General features: G+C 38.7%; 1 protein-coding gene across 8 annotated transcripts in view; it reads right to left on the reverse strand.

The window, feature by feature from the left end:
* Positions 1-779: 779 nt before the first annotated feature.
* Positions 780-18,025, reverse strand: part of LOC105398597 (segmentation protein cap'n'collar) — a 90,663-nt gene continuing 73,417 nt past the window's right edge. For 4 of the 8 annotated variants that reach the window (XM_048624227.1, XM_048624223.1, XM_048624222.1 and 1 more), the window contains 14 exons: positions 17,559-17,641; positions 17,237-17,319; positions 15,671-15,770; positions 10,946-11,038; positions 8,949-9,063; positions 8,353-8,452; positions 7,513-7,636; positions 6,825-6,928; positions 6,388-6,514; positions 5,807-5,902; positions 5,093-5,223; positions 4,456-4,629; positions 3,553-3,658; positions 780-3,024 (listed from right to left, as the gene is read on the reverse strand). In XM_048624227.1, the coding sequence (XP_048480184.1) occupies positions 2,960-3,024; positions 3,553-3,658; positions 4,456-4,629; positions 5,093-5,223; positions 5,807-5,902; positions 6,388-6,514; positions 6,825-6,928; positions 7,513-7,636; positions 8,353-8,452; positions 8,949-9,063; positions 10,946-11,038; positions 15,671-15,770; positions 17,237-17,319; positions 17,559-17,641 (1,501 nt within the window). In that variant the 3' untranslated portion in view covers positions 780-2,959. The remainder of the gene's footprint in view (positions 3,025-3,552; positions 3,659-4,455; positions 4,630-5,092; positions 5,224-5,806; positions 5,903-6,387; positions 6,515-6,824; positions 6,929-7,512; positions 7,637-8,352; positions 8,453-8,948; positions 9,064-10,945; positions 11,039-15,670; positions 15,771-17,236; positions 17,320-17,558; positions 17,642-18,025) is intronic. The other 4 variants (XM_048624228.1, XM_048624224.1, XM_048624225.1 and 1 more) reach the window with 3 other exon arrangements.

Here is an 18,025-nt window from a genome sequence, read left to right on the forward strand (position 1 = left end):
CACTGCTGGGGCACGAGTCTCCTTCCAATGAAGTAAGGGTCTAGAGTCTAGGCCTAGTCCACCACGCTGGCCTAGTGCGGGTAGGTGGACCCCAACATAACATCATAATAATTGTTTAGGTATTTCAGGTTTAGGTAATGGTGTACCTAATTAAATAGATAGGGAGGTAATATAATCTACCCTTTGAGAGATTATGTAGATATATTCACGGAAAGCTGTAGATCGCATCCAGTGGCGTGTTTTGGGAAAGCCTTCATTCAGCAGTATAGGCTGCAGTACTAGTACTGTTATAGGTGTTATAAGCTGATGATGATAATGATTCACATATCACCCGCAGATAGAGATGCCAAACTTATCAGACCCCTCATTTTCAATTAGAGTTAATAGGTGAACTTAAATGATAGTCGTAGGTAGGTAACGCATAAGACAAAAAATATGTACCTGATACCTAATCATGATTGATCATAAAATTCATAAATCATCAATTAACCAAAAATGTCATGATTTGATAAGATAAAACTTTATTTAAATGTAGTAGAACGATCACCTGCGTTCTATCAGAGCTAGGTCATCTGTGGCATACTGGACAACCAACCAGAAATTAGTATTTTGTAATAACTTTAAATAGCATCTTATTTGTGTACTTAGGATTGTGGTAAAAAAATATTTAGAACGACAAGCTAAAACTTATTATTTTTCTGTATTCTTCATAACTTTTTAAGTAAATACCTGTAATTTGTATTTTAACTCTAAAAGGAAGGCAAATAAAAATGTATTCGAGACTTTCACATATTTTTTTATTATTAAGACTTAGATCTATGTTACCTATACTTTACTTTTTAAGTTATTACAGTAAAAAAGAAAACTAATTTAACGTAATAATATATTACAGGAAAAGCAACGCCTGGTTTTATGAAAAAACTTGAGAAAAAAAACCTAAACCAGCTGTTTATGCTTGAAAAACTATTACTACTATGGTTTATATAATTTAGATTTTGCTTTCAGATATACCAATTCATCATAGTATAAGTAAACCCTGTTGTATACATTTTTATGTAAAAAAAAGTGATTGCATAAAAGCAAGCCTATACCCACAGCCTTTCTACCTAAGGATTTAGGAGATTTTAGAAACTGATGTGATTTAATTCCATTTTACATACAGGCATCTTTATAGGAGCGCCACAACACTCTGTCCTCGGACTTTCTCATCCAACCACTATCGGCTATCTGTCTAAGTGGTCCGGTGGACTAGAAAGGCGTCCCACGCTAAGATTCGTGATTTCTACTCAACATGTTAACCAAATTAAAAAACCTCCAAAACCTTGTTGGTAAAATTAATTCACATAAGAAGAAAAACATACGAAAATGCTGAACCCTACGCCTTTTAGTTTTACATAATGTACCTCTAATTTAGATAAAATAAATATTTATACATAAGCATACTCTGCCATAGCTGCTTTTAAATAATTATGCACCAAAGTAAATGATTTTTTGAGACATAAAGATTTCACACTTTAGAGGTAAATATAGTATATATTGCAATTGGGACAAACATATTTTTTATATTCTTTTTTTTTTCAGGAATCAAAAATGAATAAAAGATCTTTTGAATTCCTATCTCTGTGTATTTCTTAATTTAAACACAAGTAGGTACATTTAAACTTCATTTTGTACTCAAATCCAGAAACGGTATTTTAAAATAAATTCCTAGATATATTTTCTTTACAAAATAGCACATCTAGATCTAACAAACTATTCGTAGTATAAACATAACCTATTTATAATAATAATATACATAAATAAAAACTTACAAGAAACACTATACAAAGTAAACTTTAAAAATCGAATCTACGATTTATTTTTATTGCAATATCGATGCAGGGCATCGATTTTTATATTAAATCTATGGGTTATACATACTCAGTCACAGATTAGTAAAAAAGCGTGCCTTTATATTGCCACAAGGATCATTTTTCAAAAGAAAGAGGGCGCCAGTATCTATTAACTGTCAGAAGTGTTTTAAACGCTAATAGCATGAAAATCTGCATAGTGTTTTCTTTAATTTAGTGAAAACGTCTTCTCATTGTATCTATACAATGTGTGCCAAATAATTATCCAAAACACATAAACTATAATTGACCTAATTATCTAGCACTGCACTGTAACATTTTCCAATGATCCTTGCCACGACATGGCCTTTCACATAGACGGCATAAAATTACAATTACTGGCAAAAAAACAGAGACACCATTCAAACAATTTGTTCTAAATCAAAACTACGAATTAAAAATGGAATTTTGCTTTAATATCACATTTTTTATTGTTTTTTTTAACTTCTTCAATTTCGAGATGATAATTTTGCGAGAGCACACATACAATCAACAAGATACCTATAAATTTATTCTGTTAGATAGAACTATTCATACGTAACTAATATTTATAATAGACTCAAGGTCAAAACTGTTATGAGGCGGCCCAGAAATGATTTAGGTTTAACAACATCAATAGTCAAACCACAACCATTCCTTAAAAAGTACAGTAAATTCCACTCCACTTTATTTAAAACTAGACATAAAGTGTGATCTTAAATAAAATGGCGTGTAAAATTGCCAAAGGCCAAAGCTATCTTTCCAAGCATTCTAGAATTACAGGAAATGGTATCCAAGCAAGAAAAACATTGCTATTGGAATAGCTTATAACCTCATTGCCAGATAAAGAAAGAAAATATTTTTAGTTCCGCACAACGCCGCAAGATGGCTGTTGGCGCCACTATCGACAAAAATGAATGATAATGAACAAAAACAAAACGACACGTTGAACAGACAAATGTGTAAAGGCATTTTGAGCCTTGACAGGACAAAAATAACAGTCATATTCGCATATCACACGTAAATAAGTTTGTACAAGTTTATTTATATCCGTGGTGTTACCATCTCGAATAGAAATAGTTGGGTGGATGTCACTGGTCGTAGCTTTTGGGTTTCCTGTCCATTTCATCGTCGGAAGTGCGGTTCATCAGCTGATCTGCGGATGAAATATTAAAATTGTTAGTGAATCTGAATTGAAATTAATATAAAATGCAGTCACTTGGAATATACAAAGGTGCATTACTGCCCTTTCTCTTATCGCCCGTATTTTTTAAGGTAAGATAAAAATTATTTGTGAACGTGTTATGTATTTAGTCATAAAACAATGATATAGGAGGGAATAAACTGCTACATACAGTGGAAACGGGAATAGATGTTATACGTGAAACACGAATTCGTAGCTAGGTGGCTTCACTACCATCTAGCAGCAGTTTTCTCGACTAATTAGTAGCTAGGTGGCGCCACTAGTACACTATTCCGCTTTACTGCCACCTAACGGCAATCTTCAGCACTGCTTCGTAGCTACATGGCGCCACTAGTAAACTATTCCGCTTTACTGCCATCTAGCGCCAATCTCCAACTCTACTTCGTAGCTACGTGGCGCCACTTATAAACTATTTCACTTTACTGCCATCTATCGCCAATCTCCAACACTACTTCATAGCCAGATGGCGCTAGTGTGTACCTGTGTGGTGCGGCATCTTGGGCACAAGCACGACATTGCCGTCGGCGGCTTGTTGCAGCGAGTACTGGCTGGAGGATAGGGGGCGCCCCGCAGAGTCGCGGAGGTTCTGTGGGTAAAGGAATGTTAGTGTTAGTATTGCTATTATACAAGTGTAGTATTATCATAGAATAACTACTACTGTACTTGTTATTCTATGATATTTTTTTGTGGCCTAAATGACGGCTGTTGACGGAAGTTGTATTTATCAACGAATGTTTTGAAGATTTGGATCGCGTCCTTGTCACAATAGACATAATATAGAGGCCGAGCAGTATAAGGCGTAGCAGATCATTGGGGACATAAAAGTGCATTTAAATTTATTAAAACAAGTAACCTAACCTCTAAAATGTGTCGGTAAAGTCACTCTTAACAAACAACTAAAGCAAAACGTATCGGTAAAACAGTGCCCCAGAAAAACTAAACTAAAAACGTGTCGATAAAGCAGTTCTCAACCAATCTGAAAATGTGTTGGTAAAACAGTGCCCAACAAAAACTAAACTGAAACACGTGTCAGTAAAGCTGTGCAAACGTCTCCTTGATCCTCTTTCTCTCCGCTATTAGGTGCTGGTGGTCCCTCTGCGTGTGTATCTTCCTCTACACTTGTCTTTACTTACTATAGCTTTGGTTGCTTATTGTGGCGATAATTTGTAGAAACAAATGCTTATCTTGCATAGATTTACGTCATATCACGCCGCCGTCAACATGTCTTATGTTCGTCTTACATGGATCTTATTGTAATTTCATAAAATAATGAAAACTAACCTCAATAATGCATCGGTAAAGTCGCTCTAGACAAAAACGTGTCGGTAAACCACTGCCTCATTAAAACTAACTTAAAAATCGTGTCGGTAAAACAGTGCTAACCTGAAACACGTGTCGGTAAAGCTGCGCAAAGGTCTCTTTCACCCTCTGTCTCTCAGCTATCAGATGCTGGTGGTCTCTCTGGGTATGTATCTTCCTGTCTCGGACTGTGCGTACTTCATCAGCTAGCGAGGTGATCTGGTCGAGCTTGCGCTTGCGGCAGTTTTGTGCTGCCACCTGGCGGGGGAAAGTGGGGTTAGTTATGAGGAGAGATGTTGTAAAAACTAATAATCTGAGGAGTAGTGACTGACATTCAAGTGGTGAATAAAAAATAATGTACTTTGGATAACACAATAGATAATGGCTTTACGTTAAAGTGTTTCTAAAATGGTACAGTAAGCCGAATGAAGGCCTATATAGGATCATTTTGAACAAGTATGAGTGAAAAAATTCAATTCTCCATCCCAAAAAGGCACGGCACTAACTAAATATCTATGGAGAATCAAAATTTTGAGAATTTCCAAAAATATTTCCTTTTCGATTACTGTTCAACACTATGGATAGAGGCTGTTTATTCAGCATGCGGATTTCATCACGCACGCGGGTTGGCCGCCATTTTTCCGCACCTCGCGTGCATATTCCTAATTTGTATTCTGCCATACGTATGACCGCGTGCGGGGCAATCAATTCAATTCCTTACCTTATTCTTCCCCCGTCTCCTAATATCCCGGATCAGAGACAACTGCGCCTCGCTGAGGTCGTGCTTCGAGAGCCGCTCGTTGAACTCGTCCATCGGCAGGTTGATGATGTCCTGGACTTCTAGGGGTATACCTGGAGAGGGGAGATGTAGGTTAGAGTGAGGGTTTGTTTAGATACGGAAAAGAGGAGGGTCACTTTAGATGGGTTAGGCGTCAAGTCGTTCTCTACTGACTCAGACCAAGGCCGAGTTGACCCTTCTTGAAAAATTATAGTGCTCGTCCCAGTCAGTTTTATGATTTGGGCCGAGTGAGGTATACTTTTATATAATATGATAAGGGTCGACTGGTCCATAAGAATATAATGCGTGGCGAAAAATTTAGTTTCGAACCCACTAGTATCTAGCTGTAGTATGTTTTGCCTAAAACCTTTGAATTGACCCTTCTTGAAAAATTATAGTGCTCGTCCCAGTCAGTTTTATGATTTGGGCCGAGTGAGGTATACTTTTATATAATATGATAAGGGTCGACTGGTCCATAAGAATATAATGCGTGGCGAAAAATTTAGTTTCGAACCCACTAGTATCTAGCTGTAGTATGTTTTGCCTAAAACCTTTGAATTGCCATTGGGTTTACCCTCTTTATAAAAATAATGTTTTAGGCAAAAAAAATCTTCTTTTTTTCATCAAAAACCTAACCAGTAACAGTATACAACGTACTCATACCTAGCGCCTTGGCCCGCTTCTCGTCTCTCGACATGTGCTGGCTCGTGGTGGAGCCGCCGTCCGATATGCTGCCGTCTGTCATGCGACGCACTGTGGGGGGAAATGAGGAAATGGTTAGTTATTTATTTACATAAACGCTAAAAAAGCTGATCACAAACTAGAACAAATAATATGGCAATGAAAACGGGCTTGCCTGACAAATGAAGAATTTATAACTGTAGGTAGACGTAGAACATTGAAAAAAGGCAGCTTTTAAGAGTATATTATATTATGTGTTCGTTGTTTAAAATCATCATAAAATAAAGTAATAGACCGGACAAGTAAGCAGAAAAAATATGACTGTTTCGGTAAACCGGACCACCACCGGCGAACATAAGCAATCAACGATCCATAAGTGGCATAACTTATCAGTAAAATAAGGAACCTTGTATGGGTCTGACAGATGTTTAACTCCATTGGAGATATTAGACAGGTAGGGTAGCCGGTGGTGGTTGGATTAGGAATCCACAAAGCTTCCAGTGTGCAGTAATTTTCATAACTTCACAACAATCTCCACAATCTCACCCGCATCTCACCTCGCAACTCACCTCGCTTGTCGCTGACGGCGGGCGGCAGCTCGTGCGCGCTGTACGTGTGGTTGTGTCTCACCCGCTCGGGGGTCCCGTATACGAATCTGTGCGGCGTCGGGCTTGGCATGTTGGACTGTGGAGAAAAGGATAGTTTAAGAATATATTTTATTTTATTTACAGGACTTGTAAAAGTAAGTCAAAAAGAGGGTATCATTGAAGGTATCATCAAATAGTTTGCAATAGTAAATGGTCCCACGTGACCAAAGTTTCTCACAAAAAAACCACTAGATGGCACTATATCTCACTTTTCTACATATAGCATCGCACAGAAGACAAAGCACGTGGCGCAATTAACAAAGCACAGCCTCAAGAGCGACCGCGACGGAGAACTTTTGTCACGTCTTGCCTCCCGTGCTAGCCCTGCAGAGCGAGACGGCACATACCTGCAGTAGCGAGTGCGAGGAGTGCGCCGAGTTGAGGTCGAGCGGCGGCTGCAGCGGCGTCATGTGCGGGTGGGACGACGCCGGCTGTAGGCGCGGCGTGAACTCTGTAAGAATAGAATAGAATAGTGTTTATTTTGCACCATTTTACAAAAATACAACTTGGGCCGCCTTATTGCTTAAAGCATTCTCTACCAGATAACCTTTGCAGGGTGAGGTGCGAGTTAATTTAGTGGGTAGATAGCATTGATTATGGATTTGTTTGTAATGCAGTTTAATTATTTAGTGTAGGGTCATTATTTTATAGCCATAAATATAGCGTCATGTGCGGGTGCGAGGAGGCCGGCTGGAGGCACGGCGTGAACTCTGCAAGGTGGGGGAGGAGTTAGTTCCGTTAAGGGGGGTAGATGGCGTTGGCTGTGGTTTTTGTTTATGATAATAAAGCATTTATTTCAGAGATAAGTCCATAGGTACATTGTTTAGGCAAAATGATAGATGTAAGGGCTTTTGGCAGGTTATATCAATTTCATTATTAGATTCGTTATCAAAAAGACAAATAGGCCGCCAACGAAATGTGGATATCTCAGAATTTTTTGACGCAATGCGCGAGCGACATCTATTTGAGTTAGTTCCGCTATTTGTCGCTAGATGGCGTTTACATAGCTTTTCATTATTTATCCAAATAACTAACCGTTATGTAAATGCATGGAGCTATCATTATGCGCGTAAGCCTGTTCGTTGCACTCGTACTTGATGACGCTGTGCGCTCGCGGCGCCGGCGTCAGAGGTTCCAGGTTCGGGGTCTGTTGTTGGTCCTGGGGGGGTAAGTTTAAGTATAATTACTTATGACTTGTGGTATATAGTAGACAGACATGCATTGATGCACAAAAATCCATCGGGCGTAGGGAATCTACCTACGGAACGAGACAAATCTACAAGACTTCTCAGTAAGACCCCGTAAATTCAGTTTAAAGTTACTTTATACATAAAATTCATAATAGTCTAATTGCTACACCCAATGGCTAACATATAATTGCTAGGTATGTATATTTCTTCTAGGATTTTTTTTTTTTTTTTTCACATTTATTTATTTATTTATTTATTTATTATATTGGTAGATATTAAATGTATGTGTGATTGTAACTTTATTTAAAATAATCACCTAGTGTGTCTACACAAACAACTACTCTTGCATGTTATTTATCATAGAACAACACGGATTCGATGTTATTTTTTATAATGTGTTAGAATGTAAGCCTTATCTTTAAGTATTTTAAGACCAATGTACGGATACAATGAGTGAAGCCGTGCGAATGTCGGTGTGCGGTCAAACCTAAACTGGTTTTTGTCACACTGTAACTGTCTTTTTATATAAAATGTAACTTTGTGTAATTTATAATAAATAAAATAAATAAAATAATCTAGAACCCGCTTTCCAAGCGTAAAGACTATCACCCCATGTCTTGAACTCTATTGCGAGCTGAGTTTATTTTTAATACATTATCTACTAGGTAAATAGGTAGAGTGTTACCTGGAAGCATCGTTTCCCGAACATGTGGTGCTTCTTCTGCGGGTGCGAGCCGGCGGCGCGGTCTCTGCCGTACGCGCCGTCATACGGACGGAACTTGGAGCTACGGACAAACAGACAAGACAACTATTAATGACTGTAGATATGACTAGATATTTCCAATGGTTAACAGTAGCTGTGTTAATTTCTTTGAATAAAAGTAACTTATCGCTGTCTGCGTCGCGTCGCACCACTTCTGAGGGGTCAGGTTTTTTTACCACCGACTGTACAATCTGTGAAACCTATACCTATGATACTTGTCTGTATCGATAATAACTTCTACCCATGAGTCTCAGATTCAAACTGTTTGCGCTGGAGCCACATACCTATATCTTGAATTTTATGACATGTACTGAATATGGATCAAGTTATCTGAAATAAATGAATTTAATTTATTTATTTTAGCAGACATCTTGCTAACCTAGCACTGCTAGTCAAGACGGGACTAAAATCTTCCGTCGCGCTCACTAACATCGCGCGGCTTTGAGAGCTAGCGCAACAGTTTTTTTTGTCACGTGCGTCTTGCGCCCCATGCTAGGCCTACATGTGTAGACACCCACCTGTGGTAGTCGACGGCGGAGTCGCTGCCCGCGTCGCACCACTCGCCGTCCGACAGAGAGGGAACCCGCTCTGAGCCCATCGATGAGACGGCGCTATCGGACGCCGAGTCACGCTCTGTGGGGGAAAAGATAAATAGATATTACTTCACTCGGTACACCAAGAAAACAGATTAACAACTTATAGATAAAACTGTACAGAAAGGCGGTCTTATTGCTTATATCAATCACTACCAGAAGCGCTAGCATGGGGCGCAATAAGACGTGAAAAATTTCTCCATCGCGTTCGCTCTTGAGGCTGCGCGATGTGGGTGAGCGCGATGCAAAACTTGTCACGTCTTAATTGTGCCCCGTGTTAGCTAAGACTTTCATTTTATCGATGAGACGGCACTATCCGAGGCCGAATCGCGCTCTGTGTGGGAAAGAGATGGCTATATTTATCGAGGTTCATGAAAGGAGCCTCCTCGAGGTATCATCATCATCACCATAAGCTTATAGCAATCCACTGCTGGTCGCAGGCCTGCCTTAAAACACGCCACTGGATTGGATGCGATTTATATCTTTCCGCATCCAATGATTGCCAGCCTCCTAACGCAAGTCGTCATCCTGTCTAGCGTCCTACACTACGTTGCCTTATCGTGGTCTCAACGGTAGCAATTAACTGTACCTTAAATACTTCTAGCGCACCCTGCCCCCGTATTATGTAACTCCGAGTGGGGTTGGTTGGTATAAAATGGCTGACAAGTGACAACTTAGAGCATTATTAATTAATAACTTTTTACTGACTTATCTGATTTCACAAACGTTTATGTTGAACTAGCTGTTCCCGCGCGCTTCGCTTCGCCTTAAAAAGTTTTCCCGTGGGAATTCCGGGATAAAAAGTAGCCTATGTTCTTTCCCAGGGTCTAGCTAGACCGTATGTGTACCAAATTTCATTCAAATCCGTTCAGTAGTTTTGGCGTGAAAGAGTAACAGACAGACAGACAGACACAGTTACTTTCGCATTTATAATATTAGTTAGGATGAATGTAAGGATATATTGGTAGGCTTGCATATTTCTTTCACTAAGATTTTTGGTGTTTTCGGTTAATAAGTCTCTAAGTTGATACCAATTATCACCGGTTGCTAACTTTCAAAAAGTTACAAAATACGGTGGCTGGTCTGACCACTAATCTGTCTAGCTTATCTTTTCACCATGATGACAAACGCTAGCTAAGTTCTAGTCTTTATTAAGAAACAATAATTAGTATTTTAATCTTTAAAGAACAAATTAATTACCTAACATTAACTTAACTTTGCACTTTGTATAAATTTACTGCATTGAAACTGTGTCAGAAGTAAATGAATTCTATAAATCATCTTCCTCTGTCGGGATTTTCCCATACTTACTGATATAATAATACAGGGTGAACTATTATCAGTGAACTAATCAAGGGCGGGCCAATATATCTGACATCCTGAGCAGAAGTACACATTTTTTTTATTCACACGACCTATTCATAAATATCTCAATGATCTAATTATAATTTATTTTCTGTGTGAATATACGATTTTGGATTATTTTTAACAGACATAGCTCTGCAAGTATGTCCGTTACATGGACCCTCCTCCGCGTCGTCAACTGATAAAATTCCCACCCTGTATAAGAAATCGTAAGTGTTATGACTGCAAACTAATGATTCAGTAGGTCAACGGAGGTCATTATACCTAATATAGTTTTGGTATTTTATTATTTTCTTGATCGTCCCGGATTCAATCCCTGCCCGGGACGGATTTTTGTTTAAAGAAACTACCTGTTTTCGGTTCTAGGGTGTTAAATTTAATGTTTTTGTTGTGTTTATACAACATTTATCAATCCATGTATCTGTGTAGATATATATCAGCTGACCGCTCTATATAAACCCACAAAAAAGACTATTATGGCTATCTGTCCCAGATACCACAACGGAAACCAATTGAAGTGTGTGAGAGAGAGATAGAGAGACAGAAACAGTACTAACCTGCGCTGGTCATCATCATATGCGTGTGATTATGCGGTGGAGCATGATGGTGCGACGCCGCCCCTCCGTCCAACACTCGCATCGTGTACATCCCTGCGAAAAACAGAAGAGGGTTAGTAAATAGCAGAAGCAGTGAATCTCGGTTGCTGTTTCGGCAGCAGTCGTTAAGCCTAGTCAGAGTCTTCGGGCAGCTTGAAAACATCTGACAGCAACATAGCATAGCACATCTCTGGTGGTAAGGCCGGGATAAAAAGGGTCAGATAGCCGTAGAGGCTGACATATGTCCAGTAGTAAACGATCACGGGCTGATGATGATGATGATTCATTGTTTACCATACGCTACGGTGATAATTAAGGACATAGTATTGTGGCTCTCCTTGCGAGGCCTATTTCCAGCTGTAGACTATAAACCGGCTGATGATGATGATGATTCATTATTTATCCTCCGGTGATTATTATAAAAGCTACACCGGAACATTAACGATAAGTACCTATAACACGTGTGTACATAGATTTTATCACACTAAATAATTGGCAAAATCATTTTTCGCCGAAACATTAGATAAAATATCTAGAAAGATAATAATATCACTAGTTTTTCCTTAGAAACAGTGTAAATAATGCCCTTCAAATATATGGCAAAGGTCGAAGGCTTACATGTATGTCATGTGATAGGCTGTAAATAAATAAATAACTACAGGGTGTTACAAAAATGATAAGTATGGTAGCCGGAACGGTGGTGACTTAGGGGTCAATCTGAACGACTTTTGGAAATTTGCGAAAGTATAATATATTCTGTTGCATAGGTATAGTAAAGTCCGTGAAACTAAGCTTTTATTGAGAACCAAACATTACTCGTCGTAAATTTAAAAAATCGCGGATCATAAGTTTGTTCCTTCGTGCAATATAGTGTTTATAAATAAATAAATAAGTGATTTTGGATAACCCACTGAGTCACCTCCTTCCTGCTTACTATACCACAATTGCAACACCCTGTATAACTGATAGTAGTAATATCTGTTGATACCTTTCTTCATTATCTATACATAAGTATCTACATACACAAGTTGGAAATTCCCTTACAAATAGTCGCGTATGTCGGTAAGATAGGAGAAAAAGCAAATAATATTTTTGCAGTCTATATTTATAACTTGTATTTGTGTTGTGTGATATCTTCAACCCGCCTGCCAAGCGTGGAGTTTATGGCAATAGACCTCCAAAAGGCTACTGTCCTACAATGAATTGTTTATAAATAGTGTGTGTATTTGTACCTAAATATTACAGAGGGCCAAGTGTAGGTTTTGTTTAACCGATCGAGCAGTGAAAATCGACTCCATTTTGTATGGCGCGGAGCTAGTGCAGCTACTTACCGCCAGGTGGCGCCTCTCCCGTGCCATATAAATTCACGTTTGCTCGCCGTTTCTCGAACGGTGTAAAAACTCACACTCCCCATGCAGAGGTTTTCCTACAATGGCTTGTTTATGGCAGTGTTTGTGTATTTGTATCTACATAATCTCCTTATTAATGTATAATCTAAAGACACTTTACCGGATATGTAGGTACATAAAATTTATTAGATTTATTAAATCTATAGAGAAAGTGAATTTCATGGTGATAAGCAGATTTTAGCGGGGTTTCATAAATGAGAATAAAATAAATAAAATTACAGAATATAATACAGCATGTGTAGTATGAGTTTTACACCGCTCGAATGGTGAAATGTAAACGCGAGTGGTATGGCGCGAAAGTGTCGCCACCTAGCGGTAAAATCACTTAACTACCGCAGTGCCTTACAAATCGCTTTTACGATTCACTGTTCGAACGGTTCGAAAAACTGGCACTCGGTCCTCAGTAACCAAACCCAACATTTTCACTCACCATCGTAATACTTGTAATAGGAGCCGAGATAATCCGCCGGAAACGGATACACGAAGCTCGTCAAATATGGCGGATACGCGTACAGTACCCGGGCGGCCATATCGTACGAAGCGATCGAGATATCCATTTTGAATCGCGATAAATATCGCCAATCTTCGTACTTTTTTGCGTTGTCACAATTTCTCCTCTTGCTTAGACAATAATACTATCCATTGTGACAAATATTTTTGCGATTATCAGATTCGCCGGCTCAAGCCGTGCATTCCCAAACTATCTTAAATGACGCAAGTACGGTAGCCCCTGATAATGGGCGATAAAAAACGTCTTTTAAATCGTACAGATTACAATAGATTAGGCACTATTGGATTGTTTGTACGATCGATCCAGTCATAGATCGAAGCTGCGTTCGAAAACTTTCTATGACGTTCCGCAAACAGACGGCGAACTTCGAACAAATACTGCTAATACCATTTGACGGTAAACATCTCTTTTAAGCCGTCTCCAAACAGCATTTCCTTTGTGTCGCTATCTCGTAAACAGCGTACTGCTATCTCTCTCACTCATTACCCTGCCGCGACGTATTGTCCTTCAAAGCCATACTAACGTCGCGAAACCGAGTCATATATTGTCGGGGTCGGATAACAGTCTGTATTTGAACCACCAGAGGCAGAAGTTATACCGTTTCAGAACGTTGACGGCGACTTTAGTATAAGAGTCACAGGTGGTGCGTTGTCGACGAAGCGAGCGGCAGAATCGACACATGCAAAAGCAGGTTTCGGACCGATGCACCCCTCTTTCCTGCGTTGAACGAGAGCTGGCGAAGTATGGCATAAGTAGGCTTTTACAAACGCCTGTTCGAACGATTTTTCGAGAAAAAATAACACAAGGTACGGTTTGTCTATGGATTTAAACGTTCGTTACGTTGGCGACACTGTCTTTGGAAGCACTTGGTTTAAAAAAGTTATTTTTAATTGCAAACAAAACACTTATATTGCGAATAAAATTGCAAAGATAAAATATAGTCACTGGGTAAAAGTTTTTTTTTGTAAAAAAGTTTTTTTGCTTTTTAGCGTTTCGAAATCACTGACCAACCACAGCCTGGTCCATCACAAATAGTCTGTAGACGTACGAGTAAACACCCATATTGAATAATATCCTGAATACTAAACAATGTTTAATATTTTTTTACCACTTCTACACAACTATTTCAAACTAAACTTCGTTATTCTTTCACCTTTCCCCACCCTCGTACATTATGTTTTTAAACGCAACGGAAAAACAATACTTCAATCGATTCAAAACACTTTCTATTCGATTACTATTTCTTCCAAATTCAAATACAACTGGCCAGCAATAAAAAAGATCCGCTGATGACAGATGAAGAAAAAACTTTCCAAGTGTTCCCGCCAAGAGAAGAAGCTATATTGAATTCCATCAGCATATTTAGTTTTAATTAAAACTCGTCAGTGCAAATATTACTATCTCGGTATTGACTCGGCGGCTGGAGTCGTAAATGTCATAAAACAAATGACAACAGTTGTATACCGAGGCTGATAAACGATTTCGCATGTCATTGCCGTTAGAATTCGAATATAGAACCTTATAAATGGAGAAAAAACATGGCTGACAGTGACAACGGTTTTTTGGCGGGGACTCTCTTTAATAACATAATCTTTTGTAAATTCATTACCAACCTTATATACTGATAACTTTTAAGTATTAAATATTATAATCTTTAATATAAATTATAGATTACATGTACGAAATTTCATATTTCAGGCAAATATCTAACCAGTTTAATCCGGTTGCTGCTATCTAGAGAAGCGATGAGTTGTCACAACTTAATTCATTTATCTAGTCACTCAAATGCCTTTGAAATTTGACTGATATAATTTTTTGCTCTGCGTGTAAAGAATTAGTGGTTTTGTTTACGTGTACGTGCCAAAATAATGCGTATTTTCTTTTTATCGGGCATCGACCGACTGTATAGAATGCAGGCAATTACAGTTAGAATACTAAACAAGACTATGCACTGCTATAACGGTTGCATTATTGTCATAATATCCACGCTTGGTAGGCGGGTTGCGGGGCGGGCGGTGGAGAATTGGAGATATCAGACACTAATTTTTTTTAGACTACATTTATTAAAATTATTAAGAACTTTTTAAATTATGAAACCACCTAGGCATCAATATTTATTTAAAGGGAATACTACTTTAGGTATGACGAATTTGAGGGTCCCTTAAATCTCAACATATCCGGCATTCACTGTTCCTTTAAATAGGAGTGCGAGTTTTTACAGAGTTCGAGAAGCGGCGAGTAAATGTGAATTTGTATGGTGAGAGAGAGACGAAACCTAGCGGTAAGTAGCTGCACTAGCTCCGCGCCATACAATTTTGCATAAGGTTTCACTGCTCGATCGGTATTAAAAAACTCACACTTAGCCCCCTGATCAAGATGTCATACAAATTGCTTTCGAAATATTTATCGACTAGAGACGACAATATGTGATTGGCACTACCCGACAACTCCCTCTGCACAAGCTTGCTTGTGTTGGGGCAAACCAACCCGCACTAGGCCAGCGTGGTGGACTAGGACTAAACCCTTCATTGGAAGCAGACCCGTGACCCAGCAGTGGGGACGTGATGGGTCGTGATGATGATGTGATGAAGTATGTTTTTGTCTGTCTGATTTAGGTGGTGTTCATTAAAGTAATATTCTAGACTATTCTATCGGCAAGTGTGAAATTTATCCGTGAAACAGCCACTGTTACTGCTGTGTTACTGCTGTAACGTAAGCAGTGTACTGTACTGCTGTGTTACTGCTGTAATGTAAGCAGTAGCTTACCTTCGTTCATAGCCATGTCCATGAGTTGTAGGTCTTCGTCGTTCAGTATTGACTGCAGAAATCCGTCAGAGTTTGTCGGCGCTAACGGCTCCGGACCATTCTGTTGAAATGAATAGGTTTATTGTAGTGATTGATACCGAATATATCTGTTATCTATGGCAAATATCTGCTAGATTAAACTATGAAACCTGGCGTATGCATCATTCTGCTTTGTGCCATTTTCGGCCTACCGAGTTTGAATAAAGTATGCAATATTTTTCACATAAGTAAGTAAGCAAGCAACGCATCTAGCGGAAAGTTGAGGAAGTAGAGGCTTCCTCAACTTTCCGCTAGATGCTGCAAAACAAAGAATCCATTTCAACCCCACAAATATAAAATACCTCTACTCGCCCTCCTACGTATCTGGACTTTTCATTCAACGCGATTGGCGTGCTAAATGTGATACATCCTGCATGGAAGTTCAGATTAGTTCCGCTACTCGATAACAGATGGCGTTAAACACACTTTTTTTCACTACATTTTTTTCCACCACCGGCCTTATTTAATTAATTTTGAACGTTACAGTGAAACTATTAATTCATGAAATTAATGTTTGAGGAACTAAAATTTTCAGGAGCCTGGCACCATTAGAAAAGAAACATAAAAGTCATAACAATTGTTTATGGCAGTTGGCGGTTGGCTGTTTTTTCAATTTCCTTATTAATTATTAGGATAATCTAGATAAAAACAACTATTTACGCTTGTTTGCAATTAGGAAGAAGAAGAAAAATATTCGTAGTCAAGCTAGGGAAGTTATTTATCGAGTTTATAAACAATGTTTAGCGGAACATGAAGCTGGACACATTTTGTCGAATTTGGAGGATGTTTACGCTCGTACAGCGTCTATGACGGGTATGTAACATTGTACAAATTGTAATAATTAATTTTTTATCAGTACCAACGCTTCATTTATCGATAAACCTAGGTTTAGAGCCCAAGTCGAACATTGTTTACATACCGCTGGTTGTAGGTTTGGGCTGGCTTAAGTTGAGTCAAACCATAACATTTTAATACTTGAAGTTATATTTTTTGTTTACTTACTAAATTCTCATTCTGTAACTCTGTATTTCTTAGCTTAAGGGTAGTTTCAAATAACCATTTTTTATTTTATTTTATAGGAATATCGGACAGCACCGTCTGGCATATTGCAAAAGAGGGCTCTATATAATGGAATATTTCTAACTACTGGAAGAAACAGAACAGGCGGTCTAAAAAGAGAAATTGATGATTTTACTATGTGTGCCCTTCGTCAACAAATCCGGATTATTTTATACAATTGTAATAACGTTAAGTATCTAAATAAATATTTATTGGTTTCACTATTAGCCTTCATATTAACACCTTCTAGCCTGAATAATGAGCTTTTTTGTGGATGGTAGTTGTTTTTAAATACAGAAATAGGGTAGGTAGTCACAGGCAAAATTTCAAGTATCAAAGTCAGTTTTGTTTCGCTATATAGGGTTGCTACATGAAAGATAGCTGCGCCCTCATTTAATTTCAGGACTTTATAGTTTCACTGTATGTTACCTGATAATAAATGCCATCGTGCTGTTGAGGGTGATGCGCCGACTCCACCTTGTAGGCGCCGTCCATGGGCGCGGCGGCACCGGCTGTTGGCAATAGAAAGAAAAAAATAATCAATACACTCCGAATACCTGAATGTAGCTGTAAATGGTTTATAGCAAGTTCTATCTTTTAGAAAAGAATATAGTTTTGTCTGCCCGAAGCCATTGCTAAATTACTATCCTAGCTTTAAAAACTAGTCACATATATTTTTGGCATAAGTAGTAAAAAAACAATACAAGTGAACTTAAATAAATTAATAAATATAGATAATAAAAGTATTTACCGTAAGCATCGGGATGTTTGTCGGGCCCGGGCGGCGGGGGCGCCACCGGCGCGTAGTTCGGCGCGTACCCTGCCGCTTCGTGGCTGCAACAACACAGAATATAGCGAGTTATTAGTCGGTATTACTAGACTTACTATATTAATTTAAAGGTACCTACCTAGATACGCTGTTGTTCATCATCATAATACTACATTCTCATTTGCGAACGACAAGATACCTAAGTATAATTTCATAATGAGAAAGCTTTCTCTACGACTTTGAGGAAAGTACTTGTAGAACTACCAAGTGATATAAAGAAATTCTGTCACTCCCGACTACGTAAGTCACCTTCACGTGAAATCAGATGAAGGCCTGCCGGTGGATGCCACAAACGTTTTTTTTTTTCAGGATTTTAATCTCGCGACCTTCATTTCACAAACCCGCGTCGCTCCCGAATACGCCATCCTTACATCCACGACTCTTAGTCA

Source organism: Plutella xylostella, chromosome 11, assembly GCF_932276165.1.
Source record: "Plutella xylostella chromosome 11, ilPluXylo3.1, whole genome shotgun sequence".
Classification (NCBI taxonomy): Eukaryota; Metazoa; Arthropoda; class Insecta; order Lepidoptera; family Plutellidae; genus Plutella; species Plutella xylostella.